At 47.2% G+C, this 16,986-nt stretch overlaps 1 protein-coding gene across 5 annotated transcripts in view; it reads right to left on the bottom strand.

Moving 5' to 3' along the window:
- RRBP1 (ribosome binding protein 1) overlaps positions 1 to 16,986 on the bottom strand; it is a 55,835-nt gene that overhangs the window by 31,248 nt on the left and 7,601 nt on the right. For all 5 annotated transcript variants that reach the window (XM_084623091.1, XM_084623087.1, XM_084623089.1 and 2 more), the window contains exon 2: positions 7,615 to 8,313. In XM_084623091.1, coding sequence (XP_084479217.1) covers positions 7,615 to 8,293 — 679 coding nt within the window. In that variant the 5' untranslated portion in view covers positions 8,294 to 8,313. The remainder of the gene's footprint in view (positions 1 to 7,614; positions 8,314 to 16,986) is intronic.

Here is a 16,986-nt window from a genome sequence, read left to right on the forward strand (position 1 = left end):
CAAGTCCCTGTGCAGACACGCTTGTTTTGGTTTAAGAGCCTCTCATTACACTAGCTGAAACTGTTCCTAAACAGACTTAAGCTAAACCAAAATAAGTCTGTCTTAAATTAAATCAGGATCCACGCAGCAGCCTTTTGCATGGGTTTAACAAAGAGATTTTTTTTTAAAATTAAAAAAAAAATCACTTCAAGTTGTACTGCAAAATTAGTAACGAGGAAGACTTTGACAGCACACGCAGTTCTCAACATCCAGCTAAACTGGTTCACGAGACTAGTCAGCCACCGCATCTATTATCTTCTAGCCCAAAGAGTAATAAAGTCATCGTTGTCTCTCTTACTAACACATTGACACTAACACATTTACCTAGTTCAGGGGTTCTCAAACTGTGGGTTGGGACCCTGTTTTAATGGGGTCGCCAGGGCTGGTGTTAGATTTGCTGGGGCCAAAGCCAAAGCCTGAGGGTAACCTTCAGCTCAGGTGACCAGCCCCCTTCTTGAGGCTGATGCCTTTGGGCTTCAGCTTTGGTCTCCCCACCCCAGGGTGGCAGGGCTTGAGCTTTAGCTCCCCCCGCCTTGTCCAGAGTGGTGGGGCTCGGGTGGGCTCAGGCTTTGGTGCCCCCTCCTGAGGTCATGGAGTCATTTTTGTTGTCAGAAGAGGGATTCAGTGCAATGAAGTTAGAGAACTGTAGACCTAGTTAAAACCTCACAGACCACAACTTTATAAAGTGACATTTAAGAGACTAGAGCTGAATGAATTTCAGACACACCCAGTCTAGGTTAGTTTTAGTTCCATGCTCCAGCTCTGGGATTCTAACACAGCCGAACCATTTAGAAACCTTCAGGAAATCAGCATCTTTAGCTAGTCTGCACACAGTGAATGATGAGGCCAGAGCGCGTGGGCCATTTGCAGATATAGTCTGGATTTCCAGAGTGCTGGAAGCTCACAAAAATGCTATCATCTCCAGTAATTATTGGCGCAAGAATCTTCAGACATAGCATAGGTGGAGGAGAACTACGTAGTTGTGGAAAAAATGCCATTTCTCAAGATTCATCTTCTGAAGTGGCATCACCTCCCCAGCCGGCAGTTTCTGTAGAACTGCAACAAGTTGTATAATGCTGTTGTGACCGAGATCGACGGTTAGTTTAGGGCAGTGGTTCTCCACTGGGGGTACGTGTAACCGGGGGGTACGCAGCGGTCCTCCAGGGGATACATCAACTCATCTAGATAGTTGCCTAGTTTTACAACAGGCTACAGAAAAAGCACCAGCAAAGTCAGAACAAACTAAAATTTCATACAGACAGACAATGACTTGTTTATACTGCTCTATATACTACATTCTGAAATGCAAGTACAGTATTTATATTCCAGTCTGTTTATTTTTATAATTACATGGTAAAAATGAGACAGTCAGCAATTTTTCCAGTAAGTGAGCTGTGACACTTTTGTATTTTTATGTCTGATTTTGTAAGCAAGGAGTTTTTAAATTAGGTGAAACGTGGGGTATGCAAGACAAATCAGCCTCCTGAAAGGAATACAGTAGTCTGGAAAGGTTGAGAACCACTGGTTTACGGTGTGGATGAAATCATAGTTTATAGACCTTTAAGTGGTTTGGACTCTAGTTTAGACAAATTAAGATAACCAGTTATTGCCAAGGCCTCTTGTATTCTGCAGCAATCTAGATCTAAAGTCCTGCACCATTTCATATAACTCCTCCCCGTACAGACATTCTTATTCTGGAATAGCTATTCCACTCAGCTCCCCAGTGCGAACAAACCTCAGCCTGTCACTTTATATTTCAGAACCATTAAGACATGGGGCAGTTCATATCTTGCCTCACCACACAGGTTTAGACTCTATTCACATTTCCCAAGTTCAGCACAACCGGGAGGACTAGATGCTGGAGTGCATGTCACCACTAACAGGGGAAATATGGCTCTTGTTCATCCACACAGCAGCTGTTCCCCATTAAAATAGTGGGGTCTCAGACAGCTTCCAATTAACTGCATTGGTCCTTCTGTTTTAGGTCCTGGGTTCAAGTCACACTGCTGACTCAAGCAGGGTTAATGCCACAAGAAGCACCACGGACTACATGAGGCCCTGTTTATTGCTTCAGTTTGCTGATACAGTACTGTGCCCCCACCAAACACACATCCAGATAAAGAGTGGACTTGTTGAACTTCGTCTGCATTCATTCCATTCTGCAAGCACAAGCATCGAGCACATCTGGCAAGCAAAGCTGAATCTGACCTTAAGCTTTAGCAGACAGACCAAAGGGTTTTTGGCTTGATATTTTGTTTATCTAGTTTTATCAAACTCAGTGTTTTCTCTAAGCATTAGAATAACACCACTAGTCTTGCTGGAAAAGAATTTGAGATGGTTTCTTTATATAGGAGCATTGCAGCAAACAGCTCGGGATCCAAGTGTTAAATCGCAGCAAAATTATGTCACAGCCCAGAAGCCTTTTAAAAGGCGAGGGACTGCAGAACTAGTGACTGCATGCCAATAGCTTGGGGGGGGGGGTTAAAAAGAAATTCTGGAGACCCCGCAGCCCAGCAAGAACTGGAGAAGAGAAGATGGGGGAGCAGAAAGCAGGGACCCCGCCCTTCCCCCTCCGCCCAGCAGCGAGGCTGGGAGCCGGAGGAACAAGAAAGCGATTGTTGATCTGGGAACAGGTTCTGCAACCCACCAAGGCCCCCAAAAGTAGCCCCAGCCAGTCCAGGAGACCCCCTACCCCAGGGAGTCCCAGCCCAGATCAGTGTAAGGGGGAGGAGCTTTCTTCCCCCGCCCCCCCCTCCCCCCATGAAAAAGTAGGGTTGGGCCCAGATAGGTAATGGCGGGGGTGGGGGGAGAAGCAGGCCACAGAGCGGTCTGCAGGATAGGGCTGTCACCAGGCTCGCCCCTTTTCTGAGGCCACTGTCCTGGGAAATCTCAGACTTTAAAGGCCAGAAGGGACCATCATGAGCTGACCTGCACCTCGCAGGCCTCCGTACACACTACCAGCTGCCTGGCTTTAGGGACTCAGGATCATGCCCCTGGTTTTGTTCTTCAAAGGTGGCAACCCTCCCACAGGGGCAGAGTTAAACTGATCGGGATTGGGGGAGGGGGGAAGGGGGAAGAAGATGAGACCAGTGAATGAGGGGAGAATTTGAGCAGGAGAGGTCAAGTGTTGACAATGGGAAGCAGCCAGAGAACAGGCATTCCCCAGGCCAGTCTGGCCCAGCCGTTCCCTGTGCTCCTCTCCTCTTGCTCCTGAAGCATGAGCTGCCCAAGCACTGGCAGGAGCTGATCTTCTCCTTCCTGGCCATGCTGTCTTTCCCCGTGAGCCCGCCCGTCGGAGGTCAGCGCAGCTGGGGCAAGAGGGCCGTGCTGGCAAGAAGCAGGGCTGCTTCAGAGATCACCCCTCGGGGCAGAGAGCAGCACTCAGGAGAACCCAGCCGCACCAGGAGCGGAGAAATAAGCGGGCGACCCACCTCAGGAGAGCCCCAGCCAGCACGGGTGCACGATGGGGCAGGAGAGCGCAAGGCTCCAGGGAGACACGCAACAGCAGCCGTTTGGGTGAAGGCCAGTGGGTGCTCGGCAGAGCCGTGCATCAAGCAGGCCACAGGGGTCAGGAAGGAAGAGGCACCAGTGAGCACGTCACACAGGGCAGGAAATTCTTCACAGCCCTAAGCTATGTAGCTAGGGCAACCTAAGTGTTAGGTGCAGACCAGGCTTAAGTGATTTGCCCAAGGTTACACAAGAAACCCATGGCAGAACAGGGATTTGAACCCAAGTCTTAGGCCAGTGCACCACCACTGGGCCATCCTCCTTCCATTTCCCCGTCTCAGCTTTGAGTTTAACTAAAAGTTATCAGAAACTCGTCTGGCTCGGACTGAATAGCCATCCAATGCCCGTAATACTTTGTCTTCCCATTACACCGACAGACGTGTAAGAAGTGACAGTTCTCAATCCTCCCAACTTTGCTTCACAGCCAATGAGGCAGCAATGAGGCAGTGAGCCTCTGGCCACTTCCTACTCTCTTTCGCTTTCTGTGTCACGTCTTGGGGCACTGTGGAGAATTCTTCTTCAACAAGGCATGGGGAAGAAAGGTGATCCAAACCGAGAGGAGATGGACCTCCTACTAGCTGCTACTACTTCTAGCAAGCATCCAGAGCTTAAAATATTGGTTTTGTTCCATCTTCAGTTTTAAGGCAGGGGACAAGCACACCCAAAAATCCTGTATTTTTGGGGGGCATGAGGAGAATGAGGATGGAGAGTCACCGGTAGTCCCCACACCCAAAGAAACTGATGCTAGCTGTCTGTTTTTAGGTAGGGGCTCTGACATTACGGAGAGCTGTAGAGAGGTTTCAAAATAGCCAGACATTCCTCTATCAGAGTTAGATAAACGTTACCGCCCTCCAAAAGTGAGGAATGTGGACTAAAAGCTTGATACCAGATGAACCGTGGTTTTGTTTAGGCATTAAATACTTAACGCTGAGAAGCCAAGAACTTTTCACGCCCACATGGGCATTCAGCGGCACTAACGCACACAGTAACGCTAATCCTGGTTTGAAACTTGGAAGGTTGCTGATCCTCCAGGATGACAGGGCTAGCTTTAGGCCTACCCCTTGCATTTTAAGTTTGCACCTTTTGTTGCGTCTCTGTTTTAATGATAAAGGATCTAGATGCATACTAACTTATGCTCAGGTTCTGTTGGAACTCATGGGTAAGGAAGAAAGGGGCAAAAATGCACTACACACAAGGGGTGAAAACACGGCCCCAGTTCAAGTCAGTGGCAAGACTCCCGTGGAGTTAATGGAGACAGCGTTTCACTGGGTCTTCGTCCACAGCTAAGAGATCAAAGGGATAGTATTATAATAGCCGGTACACTTTCTGCTTCCGAACGCCGAGGTCCTGATCTGTCACATGACACTTTTGCTACCTCTTCCCTAAAGGGGGTAGAACCACAACGTACACCTTGAAGGTTACTCAGTGCCTCTTAGTCCAGATATGGGCAGCTCAGTGCAGCTACTTATGCCAAATAAAAACAAATAAAAACAAATAATAAAATAAAAACACAGTAGCCAGAGCACTGTTCTGAGCTTTGAGGCGCGGCCATGAAACGGCTGCTCCTTCTATACCGAGATGTCACTACATGGCACACCAACTGCAGGGCTACTAGGTTTAGGAAGCAGTTTTGCAAGTCAGTGGGAGTCTTCCCCTCGACTTCAGTGGACTTTGGATCAGGTCGCACATTTATTATGGGTCAGACAAGCTCCATTCTGTTCTCCAAAACGGGACCTCCTAGCAGGCACTGGTTTTGCAGTAGCCACACACTTCTCACATGGAAACAGCTTTCAGGAGCATTGGCCTTTGGAGATGAACTGCTCCCCACCTCAGCTGTACCTGGCATTTTGGGGTGGAAATATGCTTTGGGCAAAATCCGTTTCACAGGAAGATTTTTGGGGAGTGGAAGAGGAGGAGAATGGGAACACATTTTTAAAGTAGTCTAGGCTTACTGCATCTGTACATAATAGGGTTGCAGCAAAAGCCAGCTGAAGAAATTATGCTTGGCAAGACAGCCCAGTGGACCAGGAAGGAGATGAATTTGAGGACTGGAGGTAGGAAGTGAAGGTCACTTTTGAGCTTGCTCAGTGGACATCTGCCAAGGTTCTGAGCTATAGTTGAGTGACAACATCTGTCTCACCGCTGCGTACTTTCTGCTGAGCGAGGTTGCCCCTCCCAGCCGCAGACGTCCAAGTAGTTTATATGCAGGAGATTTAAGCACACATCACGCTGCTACTTTGTTGGGCTAGGAGAATAACATGGACACTAAGAATCACAACTCTTGCTGTCACCACGGCCATCTACAATATCCCAGGCTTCCATTTAAAGAGAGGGCTTCAGTGTTCCCGTTTGCACAAGGCACAGACGTAGCCATTAGAAACAGAGGCTTCTGTGGGAGTTAGCTCGTTAGCCCACCTTGGGGAAACCGTCTCTGCAGAGCAGCTGAAAAATTTGTCCCCTACCGCGTTGCCGCAAGACAGGAAAAAGCCTCCATAAGCCAGGAAAGTGAATGGATTATACAGGAATAAAGTGAAACTAGCCTGTGTCAAGGTGCCTAGTGCAAGGAAGAGAGACACCTTTGTAATATGCATTAACATTTTCAGAAAACACTGCTCTCAAACACAAAGTGCTTTTCGCCCTCCCAGTGGATTTACAGCAGTCTTACATGTAAGACTAGCAGACACTTCAAAATGAAGTGTCATTCTCAGGTTTTAAGAGGAAGTGGGGAAGCCTGAACGTTAAGATTCCAACAGCAGAACTGTTACACTGGGCATGTGCAGTATCCTCTGTTCTGCTTAGCCTGTGCAATTTGTTACTGGTCAAACCAGAAAAAGGAAACAATGCTACCAGCCTCTTCAGTATTGAGGAATGAAGAAGAAATACTGCCTTTCCTGAACGTTTACTGCAGTCAAGAGAGTCTCAGAAGCCAGAATTCTCTGACCAATTCCTTCGCAGCGTAGGCTCAGTAGACACCAAAATAATCTGAAGACAAAGAAGTAAGCCAATAAGAATTTAAAGACGTTCTAACTTCCTGCCTCTCCAAAGCATGTTCGTGCTTTGCTTCCTTCCAGTTACAATTTAATGAGAGGAGTTCCTGCCGTGCACAGTAGCAGTTTCTGAGCAGTAACCAAATGCAAAACATTCGTCCTCCCAGACAAAACCCAGCTTGCTTTCTGGATACAGAAGGATAAGGTGCTCCTTCTTTGCTATGTATAGCAGTCTGCTAGCAGTACTCAGCCTTTGCATGGGCAGGTCCACCTTAGTGGGATTGCTTTCGTTACAGAGGTTGTCAACCAACTAGCCTGATCACCTTCAGGATAAAAATGCAACAGGCACCTGTCCCTTATGAGGATCAGTAAGAAACAATCCACACATGCCCTCTACCTTCAGGCTTGCTTCTTACAAGGTGGCACAATGCCTAAGCAGGGGTCTCCCCCTTTCCTGGGACAGGTAGAAGAGAGAATACAAGTCTCCCCATCAACCCACTCGTTCTGCATTCGTGCAGGTTTTCAAAGTGTTCAGGTACCTGTGATGAGCATGTTACAAATACCTACATGACTTAAGCGGTCAGACTCAGGCATTCAGATCCAAGGAAATAGACTCAAAGACTTTAAGGCCAGAAGGCACCATCATGATCATCTAGTCTGACCTCCTGCACGTTGCAGGCTGCAAAACCTCACCCGCCCAAACAAAACAGGAAAAAAAAAAAAGTCAGAGTGAGAAGCCAGCTCCAAGCACACAGAAGCACCAACACAAGATGCTGTATTTAAAAAAAAAAAAAAAAAAAAAAAAGAGGCACTGAATCAAGAAATGGAGGCTGTGGTCGAGTTTCACAGAGAGGAACCCAAGCCACTGAGGCTTTCCCAGTCTAATAAGAGCGCCACACACGTAACCAGCCCTTCAAAACCAGCCTCCTGAGGCAACACAGCCATTTCGAGGCAAGTCCACAGCGGAGGAAGGGGGCATTCCCCCTCTGTGCCTCACGCAACATACCCATGCTCAGTGTCCCCACCACATAGCGGCTCTGGTGACATGCTGTAAGGACACTTGCAGGAGTCAAATACTTACTCAGCTCGCTCTTCTTCTTGGCCACAGCCTTCTTCTTGGCAGCTCCATCGTGCTTTGGCTCTTCTTGGGTTACCAGAGCTTCCGCTTTTTTGACAGCAACAGAATTAACTACGGGAGCACTTTGTAGTGTGCCGACCGGTGGGACAGCCACAATGGGCACTTCTTTGGCAGCTACTTCCAAGACTGGAGAAGATTTTGAGACAGCGACTGATGGAGAAGTAACAAGTGGGGGAGCTGGCTCAACCTTGGCCACCTTCTTTTCCTTCTTCTTCTTGTCTTTAGGGGACGGGGCAGGTTTCTCCTTCTCCTGAGGGGGAGCTGAAACCGCCAGAATAGGAGACTCAATGATCACTGGTTCACACATCGCAATAGGTTCAGGGTCTACTTCCTTGGGAGCGTCAGTCACGTCCTGAACCAGCTCCTGCTCAGGTATTTTCCCATTCGGTTTCTCCTCTTTTTTCTTGGCCCTTCCTTTCTTCTCAACAGGTTTCTCTTTCTTTTTCTTCTCCACTTTGTGCTGCTGGGTTCTCTCGAGCTCCTTGCGTTGCTTAGCCAGGGCTTCCTCGTAAGAGGTCTCCTTCATGGAGAAGGTGGACACCAGGAAGATCCCAATAGCTGAAATCACCATGAAACCGCCAAAGACCATAACACCCAGTGTCTGAGGATCGTACAAATCCATCCTGGCTTACTTCTCTCTATCTGCAAGAGGCAAAAACAAGAGTTAGTGCCAAGATACAGCTTCCCAGCACCAGATCTGTTGCAGTGGAGGTGGGGAGGAGGGTACGCGTGTGCTTGTTTTTATTACAGAGCCACCAAAGGGAGAGGCCCCATTATTCTAAGCACTGTACAAAATGCAGAAGAAAATCCACGTCCCAGCAAGCTACAAAACTAGGTGTGGGTCAGACTGGAAAAGATGTGGTGAAGAACAGCTTAAACGAGTTGATTTCTTAGGCTAAAGTCAGCCAACAGATCTAGAGGTTTTAAAGAAGCTCATTCATTACACAATGTCCAAGTGTGCGCATAGTAGGATAAAACCAGGACACGAGTCGTCGTCTTGTACTCCTTCCCTGCCAGGTCTAGAGAACCCAGAAACACGTTCAGCATTTTAGATGCTAAAGGGAAATAACCATTTGCAATCAGGTAAAATTTTTCACACTATCTTTTAGCAATGGAATGCTACCTTACTGGTATACAGTATCATAGAAGTGTAGGGCTGGAGGGTCCCCAGAACACCATCTAATCCATTCCAACATACACGCACGATCTGAGGCAGAACCAAGTATACCCAGATTATCCCTGACAGGTGTTTGTCCAGCCATTTCTTAAAAAAACCTCCAAAAGAAGCCAATGTCGAGACTTCTCCGCATGTTCCCTGTTACAGCCAAGTGGGTATTAATAACCCACAACAAGAATTATTCTCTGCAGCAGCATATAATCCTCACTATACACATTAGAGCCAGTCCTTTAATTATAATCTGATGCTGGAGACCTGTGTTAGACACAAAATAAAAGTGCAAGTCCCAGTTATTCGAACCCATGTTTTCTGTGTGGGTACAGCCAGTCTCCAGGCATGAAACTGCATGAAGATAAATACATACATTTGACTGCTAAACTAACCAAATCTAGCAGTGCAAAGCACAGACCCCAGCCTGTATTCTTGATTTTTATTACACCTCTCCCCACCCCAAGCTTGTTTCATAAGGGACGTATCAACACCTCCCGCCCCCCTGTGCTAGTTTATTCAAATAACAACAGCAGGGACGTGTTACGGAGGTTATAAAACACAAGTTAGAGCTGCCATGCCTATGCAGCATGCAGGGCTGCCTCCTGGCCAACTCCCTCCGCTGTAATCCATCGGGCTACAAACGTTCAAAAGCAGAAGCCAGGGTCAGTTCACGCAAAGCTGCCAATCTTGCCTCTGCAGATGCCCCCTAGGCTGTGGGGGATTCCCTCCACCCTGGATCTAGTGGAGGGGCGGGGTGGGGTGGGGGAGCATGCCGTTCACAGCTGCACGGGGTGGAGCCTGCCCTACATTGTGTTGCCCGGGCACAGTGGCAATTACACAGACACACACGTTGCCAGCTTAGAGTCAAGGTTGCTCAAGTGTATTTCCTCGAGATAGAAGCCCTAAAAGACAATAAATGGTATGTTAAGGCAACGGTCACACATGACACCAGTGAGCCCACGGCCAGCACAACTCTCACCCCACACTCGCTGTCAATTCAGCCAGGCCCTCGGCGTACAGCAAGAGCCAAGACACACACTGCATCTCACAACTAAAGCCAGAAGGGACCGTTCGGATCACCTAGTCAGACCTCCCTGCAAAGCACAGGTCACCTAACCTCACCCAGTGGTTCTTGCAGCCAGCCCATACTTCCGATTAACCTACAGCACGTAGATCAAAAAGATAGCCAGCTTTGATTTAAAGACTGCAAGCGACGGAGAATCCACCACTGCAGAGTTGCCAACCCTCCAAGATTGGCCTGGAGTCTCTAAAATTCATCTTTAAAGGAGTGGTCCCCCACGCTGGAAGGGCGCATGGCAGAGCTCAGGCCAGCCCCCAGAGGGGAGTTGGGAAGGGAGCGTCACCTAGCCCTGCTCTGCCCCCAGCTCTGCCTTCAGCCCTCTGCTGAACCGACTGTACAGTAATGCGGGGGCGTGGGGGGCACGCTGACAGATTCCACTACTGGTAAGGTGGGGAGGGGGTCACAACAGGACAGGTTTGGACACCACTGCTTTAAAGATTGTGTCATGTGATGAAACCTCCAGGAAATATGTCCAGCCAAAACTGACAACCCTAAGTTGTTCCGACAGTTAATTACTTTCACCGTGAAAAATCTGCAACTTAAATTCAGGTTAGAAATGTCTAGCTTCAGTTTCGAGCCACTGGATTTCGCTGCGCCTTTTTGCGGTAGGTTATAGAGCCCTCTGCTATCAAAAATCTTTCCCCTCCCTCCCCCAGTACTCATAGGCACAACCAAGTCACCTCTTAACACTCTCTGGGATCTGCTGCAGATAACTGAGCTTCTGAAGTCTCACTAAAAAGTCATGTTTTCCAGACAACGAGTCATTCCAGCAGCTCTTTTCAAGATCCTTTCTGAAGCGCTGACAACAGAACTGGACACAATTTTCCAGTCCCTGAATTACTTTCAGTTTGATTCCCTATACAGCGTTGCAAAAAGTGTATACAGGGCTACGCTGATTAGAGTGGCCACTGCCACATTCCCCAGAATAACGGACATGCCAGTAGGTCTGGGAACGGCATAGGCCCGCTCCTGCCTGCGTGCCCCTGTAACTTCACACACAGAATCCACGTGAGGTCCCACCGCACAGAGTGCCTTTTTCAGAGCCTGCTGCTCGGCCCCCACTGGCGTGGCTGTGTCCACGCAGTGTATGTAAGGTCACGCCAGTGGGACAGAAAGTGACATTCCCCATGCACTGTGATAATGATACCGGACATCCAGTACCGGACAGGGAAAAGCCGGTCCAAAAACACGACGAGACAGCTTCAAACTGGACAAATGGCCAGCCTACTGTTGATGTATGGTTCTTTATCAATGTGGATGAAAATCCAAATTTTATTTAAATTGGAATTTAAAAAAAAAATTATTTTAAATTACATTTTTTTTTAAAAACAGCTTATTCGCAAATTCAATTTGAAATTGACAACCTATGTTAAGGTCTAAACTTACTATTGCTTATTACTCATTTAAATACATTTTATAAAGGCTGCACCAAGGAGCACTCCTCAAGTTTTAATGAGCTAAAGCGTGCTACTGTTTTAGTTTATAAAGAATTGGGATGGAGGGACAAGACACCTTTAAACTTCTGATATCAACTCAAGCTTTATAAATATGACACAATGTCATATCCTACAGGATGTAATTATTTTCAGCCTTTCCAATGGAGCGAATGCTGTTATTTACATTTCCCCAAGGCTCAGTACTTGGAGTTTGCTGCGCAGGAAAGCTTTTGGTTTCAGTTCTGCAAGCATAGGCAGAGAATATTTTCTTTAAACTTGAGAAACTGATTGGGAGTTTAAGCAGCAGGAAAGCTTGTTTCTTCAAGTCTATAAAAGGGGGTGGCGGGGAGAACAGTTCGAAGAGGATGAGTGTGACGGGTTCGGCCACAGAAACCCCCTTGGGACTGTCACCTGATGTGCTGGAATTACCTCTGAGCCCATTTTCCCTACCAGCTTGGGACTCCAGAACCCTGCCTTGTTGAGCCAGACACACTAGCCTGCCGGAGCACAGACCCAGGTCAGGTCCACGCTACCAAAGCTGCAGACTTTAACCGAAACTGCTCAGTAGGTCACCTAGCTCCAGGACCCAGCTCCCAATGGGATCCAAACCCCAAATAAATCCATTTTACTCTGCATAAAGCTTATACAGGGTAAAGTCATAAATTGTCCACCCTCTATAACACTGATGGAGAGATATGCACAGCTGTTTGCTCCTCCAGGTATGAATCACTTACTCTGGATTCATTAATAAACAAAAGTGATTTTATTAAGAATAAAAAGTAGGATTTAAGTGGTTTCAAGTGATGACAGAACAAAGTCAGTCACCAAGAAAAATAAAGCAAGAACATGCAAATCTAAGCCTAATACATTAAGAAACCGATTACAGGTAAAATCTCACCCTCAGAGATGTTCCAATAAACGTCTTTCACAGACTAGAGTCCTTCCTAGTCTGGGCCCAATCCTTTCCCCTGGTACAGTCCTTGTTGGTTCCAGCAGCCATCTCAGGTGGAAAGTAGCGGTGTTCTCATGACTGGCCACCCCCTTTGTTCTGCTCCACCCCTTTTTATAGCCTTGGCACGCGGCGGAAATCTTGTGTCTCTCTAGGTCCCCACCCCTCCTTCTAAATGGAAAAGCACCAGGTTTAAGAGGGATTCCAGTATCAGGTGACATGTTCACATGTCCTGTGAGACCCCAGCCTCCATTCTTTCAGGGCTGGCCTGCACATATTCAGGAAGGTTTGCAAGTAAACAGAGCCATTTACAAGTCACTGATTCTGAAGCACCCTTATTGGCTTCCACTTAACATCAGTAATACAAGTTTATATCTTATTCTCCTAACCCCAGACATAGAAATAATACATGCAAACAAATAGGCATGAACACACTCAGTGGATCATAAGCTTTGTAATGATACCTTACAAGAGACTTTCTGCATGAAGCATATTCCAGTTACATCATATTCACACTCATAAGCATATTTCCATAAAATATTATGGAGTGCAACGTCACAGCGAAATCTACTAAAATTCTAAAAACCCTGAAAGACATGAATTTTCAAAAAGCATTCAGGCACCTAAATATGCTTCTGAAACAACTACTAAAGCATTTGTCTGCATCTTTAGGTGCCCAAACAACACAGAAAATCTGGCTCATACACCAAAAAAAAACAAAAACAAAAAAACAAACCACCAATCAATTCACTAACCACAGTTAAAATCTCCTGTATTTAATAAGTCAGTTTTAAATGCAAAATATGTTTTGATACACACATTTTCTTATGTACCCAGCACATGTAAAGGTAGTTTTTATTTAACTAATAAAAACAAATTTTAAAATGTTGTGGTGCATTTTTAATTGAATTCCAATTCCCATTCAAGTACAGCTTGACCCAAACCAAGTAATCCAGTAGAAAAGTGCGCCATTCACCAATTTCTAACCAAAAAAAAATCTAAATGTGTGTGTGTTAAACTGCTTAAATAAGTGTGCATGGAAATAGTGTATCACACATGTAATAAAAAATAGCAACAAATTTATGTAAAGGATATATTTGGTTGTGAACAGATCAAATATTTGTCAAACAAACCAATGAGAATGAGACGCTTTTTAGAAAAATAAAAGGGCAAAACAAGATTAAAACCACTTATTTCAGTCAAGGTTTCCTCCTTCCTGGTTTAAAATGAATCCACCCTATTGTTTAGTACTGTGTTACATAGATAATATGGTTACTAGATATTTACGTTATGATTTTAAAAATACTATAATTTTAATTTAGTCAGTCAACTTGGCAGTCTTTTCCCATCCAGTGGATTGGTTAGGTCTCATGCTGTCGGCTGGTTACTGTAGAGGCTATCAAATGCATTATGCACCTCCAAGATGTTCTGTCCTGAACCAAAACTGGCACGTTACAAAGTCAGAGGTCTGTGAGGGACAGTTGTCTATTGACACTGTACAGCCCTTGTGTTTTAGGTCTTTTGGGGGGAAGGGAGGAGTTCTTTTCCATCCTGTTTTAAGTTGGTCAAAGCTGAAGAGGATTCTCACAGGGAAGTTGGTAGGAAAGCACTGGATGACTGAAAGAGCAGGACCTGTTTAGTTAGAAAATGGATCTAGTCATTTCACTTCAATTTGTACCATTTGATGTTTCCAATCATTTGGAGACACTTCATCTGAACAGTGTCCAACTTATTTTCAGTCCCATAGGTCAGAATATTGACCACCAAAGCATTAAGTGTCCTCAGCTTCATCTCTCTACTCATCATTTTCAAGAGACGTTCTTAATGGAGGTGTCCCATTACTGCCGACACTTCTGAAGTATAGGCTTCAAGTTATTCCTTGATGCTGCCCAACCGAGCTGAGGTAGCTGAAATCACTGACAATCTCGACTGGGTGGTCGCTGTGACGAAGTGGGACTGTTCTTAATGTTTCCTCCGAACATTGTGGGGGTGCCTCAGTTTCCCCTATGCAGTTCTTAAGTATCTAGGTGGTGGGGTAAGGGTGTATGATCATTGCAGAGCCCTAGAGGGCAGGTGTGTGCAGGGGTCTGGACACAGAGAATGGCCAACACCTTGTTTCCTGGCAACTGATGGCCTGGGCCCTCCCCCCCTCAAGGTGAAAGCTGAAGGGTTGGAGAACAAAGGAATCAGGTGACCTCCTGGCCCAGGAAAGGAACAAAGCCCAGAGGAGGAGGGGCTGGAGGGAGTTTCAGTTTGGCGCTGGCTGGGACATGGAGTGAAGGGCAGACGTGGTTGTCTGGCTCATTGCCCCCCAAAATGGACCCAGCTGAGGGGTCCCGTTCTCTGCACCTGCAAGCTCTGTTTTAGACCATGTTCCCGTCATCTAATAAACCTCTGTTTTACTGGCTGGCTGAGAGTCACGTCTGACTGCAAAGTTGGGGCGCAGGACCCTCTGGCTTCCCCAGGAGCCCTGCCTGAGCGGACTCGCTGAGGGAAGCGCACGGAGGGGCAGAGGATGCTGAATGCTCCGAGGTCAGACCCAGGAAGGTGGAAGCTGTGTGAGCTGTGTGTCCTGAAGACAGGCCGCTCACAGAAAGGAGACTTCCCCAGAGTCCTGACTGGCTTCATGGGGAGCAGGTCCAGAGCATCGCCCAGGGACTCCGTGACAGTTGCCCATTAGGATGCTAGAATCCGCAACGTATTCAAACTCCACAACCGGACAAGTTATGACTTTACCACAATTAATTTTCAGGCCAACTTTTGCTGCTGAGCTTTCCAAGCACCGCAACTAGATCATCCATTGAGGTGACAACTTGTGCTAAGGCATCAGTAAAACTGACATCGGTGAGTTTCTTATCATCAAGGCGCATTCCTAAAAATGCATTTACGTAGCGTCTAGTCAAACACGCAGCCTGTGACTGCACTGAAGAGCTCTGGGTGGCAACTCATCTTTGTCAAAAGCCAGTGTATGGTCTGATTGAAATGTTACTACTCCAAGTTATCATTAAATGAAGCAGCTTTGCATGTGCGGTGTGGCATGATTTTCAGTTCTTTGTCTCCCCGCAGGGCACACAGCACTGTTGAACCAACTGTGTTAGACAGAGCATTAGAATGGCAGTGCAGCAGTTATGATTTGCCCTGCTTTTCCAGTATGTGTGTTAAGAAAGCACACCTGAACCACCATAAACCCATGCTTGGTTGGGTTTTTTTTTTTTTTAAGCTATGTGCAAAATATGAAGGCAGAGGATCCAAGGCTGGAAAGAGGGATTAACTGATATGGGGGCAGAAGGGGGGCTACAGAATCAGTAGTGTTCAGAGCTCCCAGAGAGCCACGGATGCCCAGAGGAGAAAGCTTTAAACCAATATTCCAGCTTTCTCTGCCTGGTTCTCAGAACATCTCATGTGAAGCTGGAGGAGCCCAATGACCTTACAGTGCCAGCTGGAGGAATTCTCCTCTGGGAATGTCAGTCTAGGTTGCAGCAAGGTCCATGGTACAGATTATTTAGTGGGAGAGTTGTGAAATTAAAACACTACAAGTCACATCTAACTTCCGCACAATTGACACTGCCATTTCATCAGCGTCTATCATTTGCTGGCTAATGAATGCTCCAAAACCAGTATAATGCTGTATTTCTAACATTCGTGACTGAGAAGAAAACAGGGTCTCTTCTCTTACCCATAAGGCCTAGGAACTTGGGGTTCTTAAGAGTAGGTCACCAATCTGTTTTACAAAGTCCTTTTTTTAAGAGCATCTTCCCACATCTATCAGCCACCAGTGGTAGATTTAGATTTGTCAGTGACAAGTTTAAGAGTAATGACGCTGCCTTCCAACACAGGTTGATAGGGCACTGTCCTGAGACTCTGGACTCCTTCCCCAGTTCTGCTAGTGACCTGCTGGGTGACCCTGGGCAAGTCACTTCCCCTCCCCGTGCCTCAGTTTCCCCTCCCACGCTTTGTCTTGTCTATTTCGGTTGTAAACTCTTGAGGGCAAGAATGTCTTACTGCAGCAATGTCTTCATTGCCACAGTGTGTGAGCCAGGGCTTGTAAAGGAAGCCAGGCCCTCCCTCTCTCTGGGTTACAGTCCAGGGACCCTTGAATGGGCAGCCGAGACCGGACTACAGACTTGTTGCTGCCTTCCCAGGATTACTTTCTGCCTCGCCTTGGGCCTTTGCTCCAGCCTCTTCCTGGGTTTCCAGCAGATCAGCCCTGCTCTCTCGAAGCCTCTTTCCCAGGCTCCCAGCAGCGTTTCCCAGCTCTGTCTGCCACCCAGCCGGTTCTGCTGCTGGCGAGTTTCCTCCCCTCCCAGGGCAGTCTCTGACTCAGCAGCCAGAACCCTGGGCGGGCTCACTTCCTGCCACTTTGCTTCCCAGCTGCCTGGGTACCTTCCTCCAGCCAGGCTCTCACCCAGCTCAGTTCCCTGATCCTGGCCGTGCTTATTCCCCGGAGAGAAAGACAGGGCTGCTCTCCTTCCTGGGCAGCGCTTTGAACTCCTCAGACCAAGCTTGACGTGTGCTCCACGCAAGGCCAGGCTGACTGCACCCCCGGGCTCTCATTAGCCCCCCAGGCCCAGTGTGGGGTTGGTACATCCCACCATAAATGCGCACTAGTTATTTTGCTATTTAAAAACACGCCCCCCCAACCTTTTCGGCCATAAGAACATGACCCATGTTTGTACAGCGC

The sequence above is a fragment of the Lepidochelys olivacea genome, assembly GCF_965140295.1.
Source record: "Lepidochelys olivacea isolate rLepOli2 genome assembly, chromosome: 3".
Lineage (NCBI taxonomy): Eukaryota > Metazoa > Chordata > Testudines > Cheloniidae > Lepidochelys > Lepidochelys olivacea.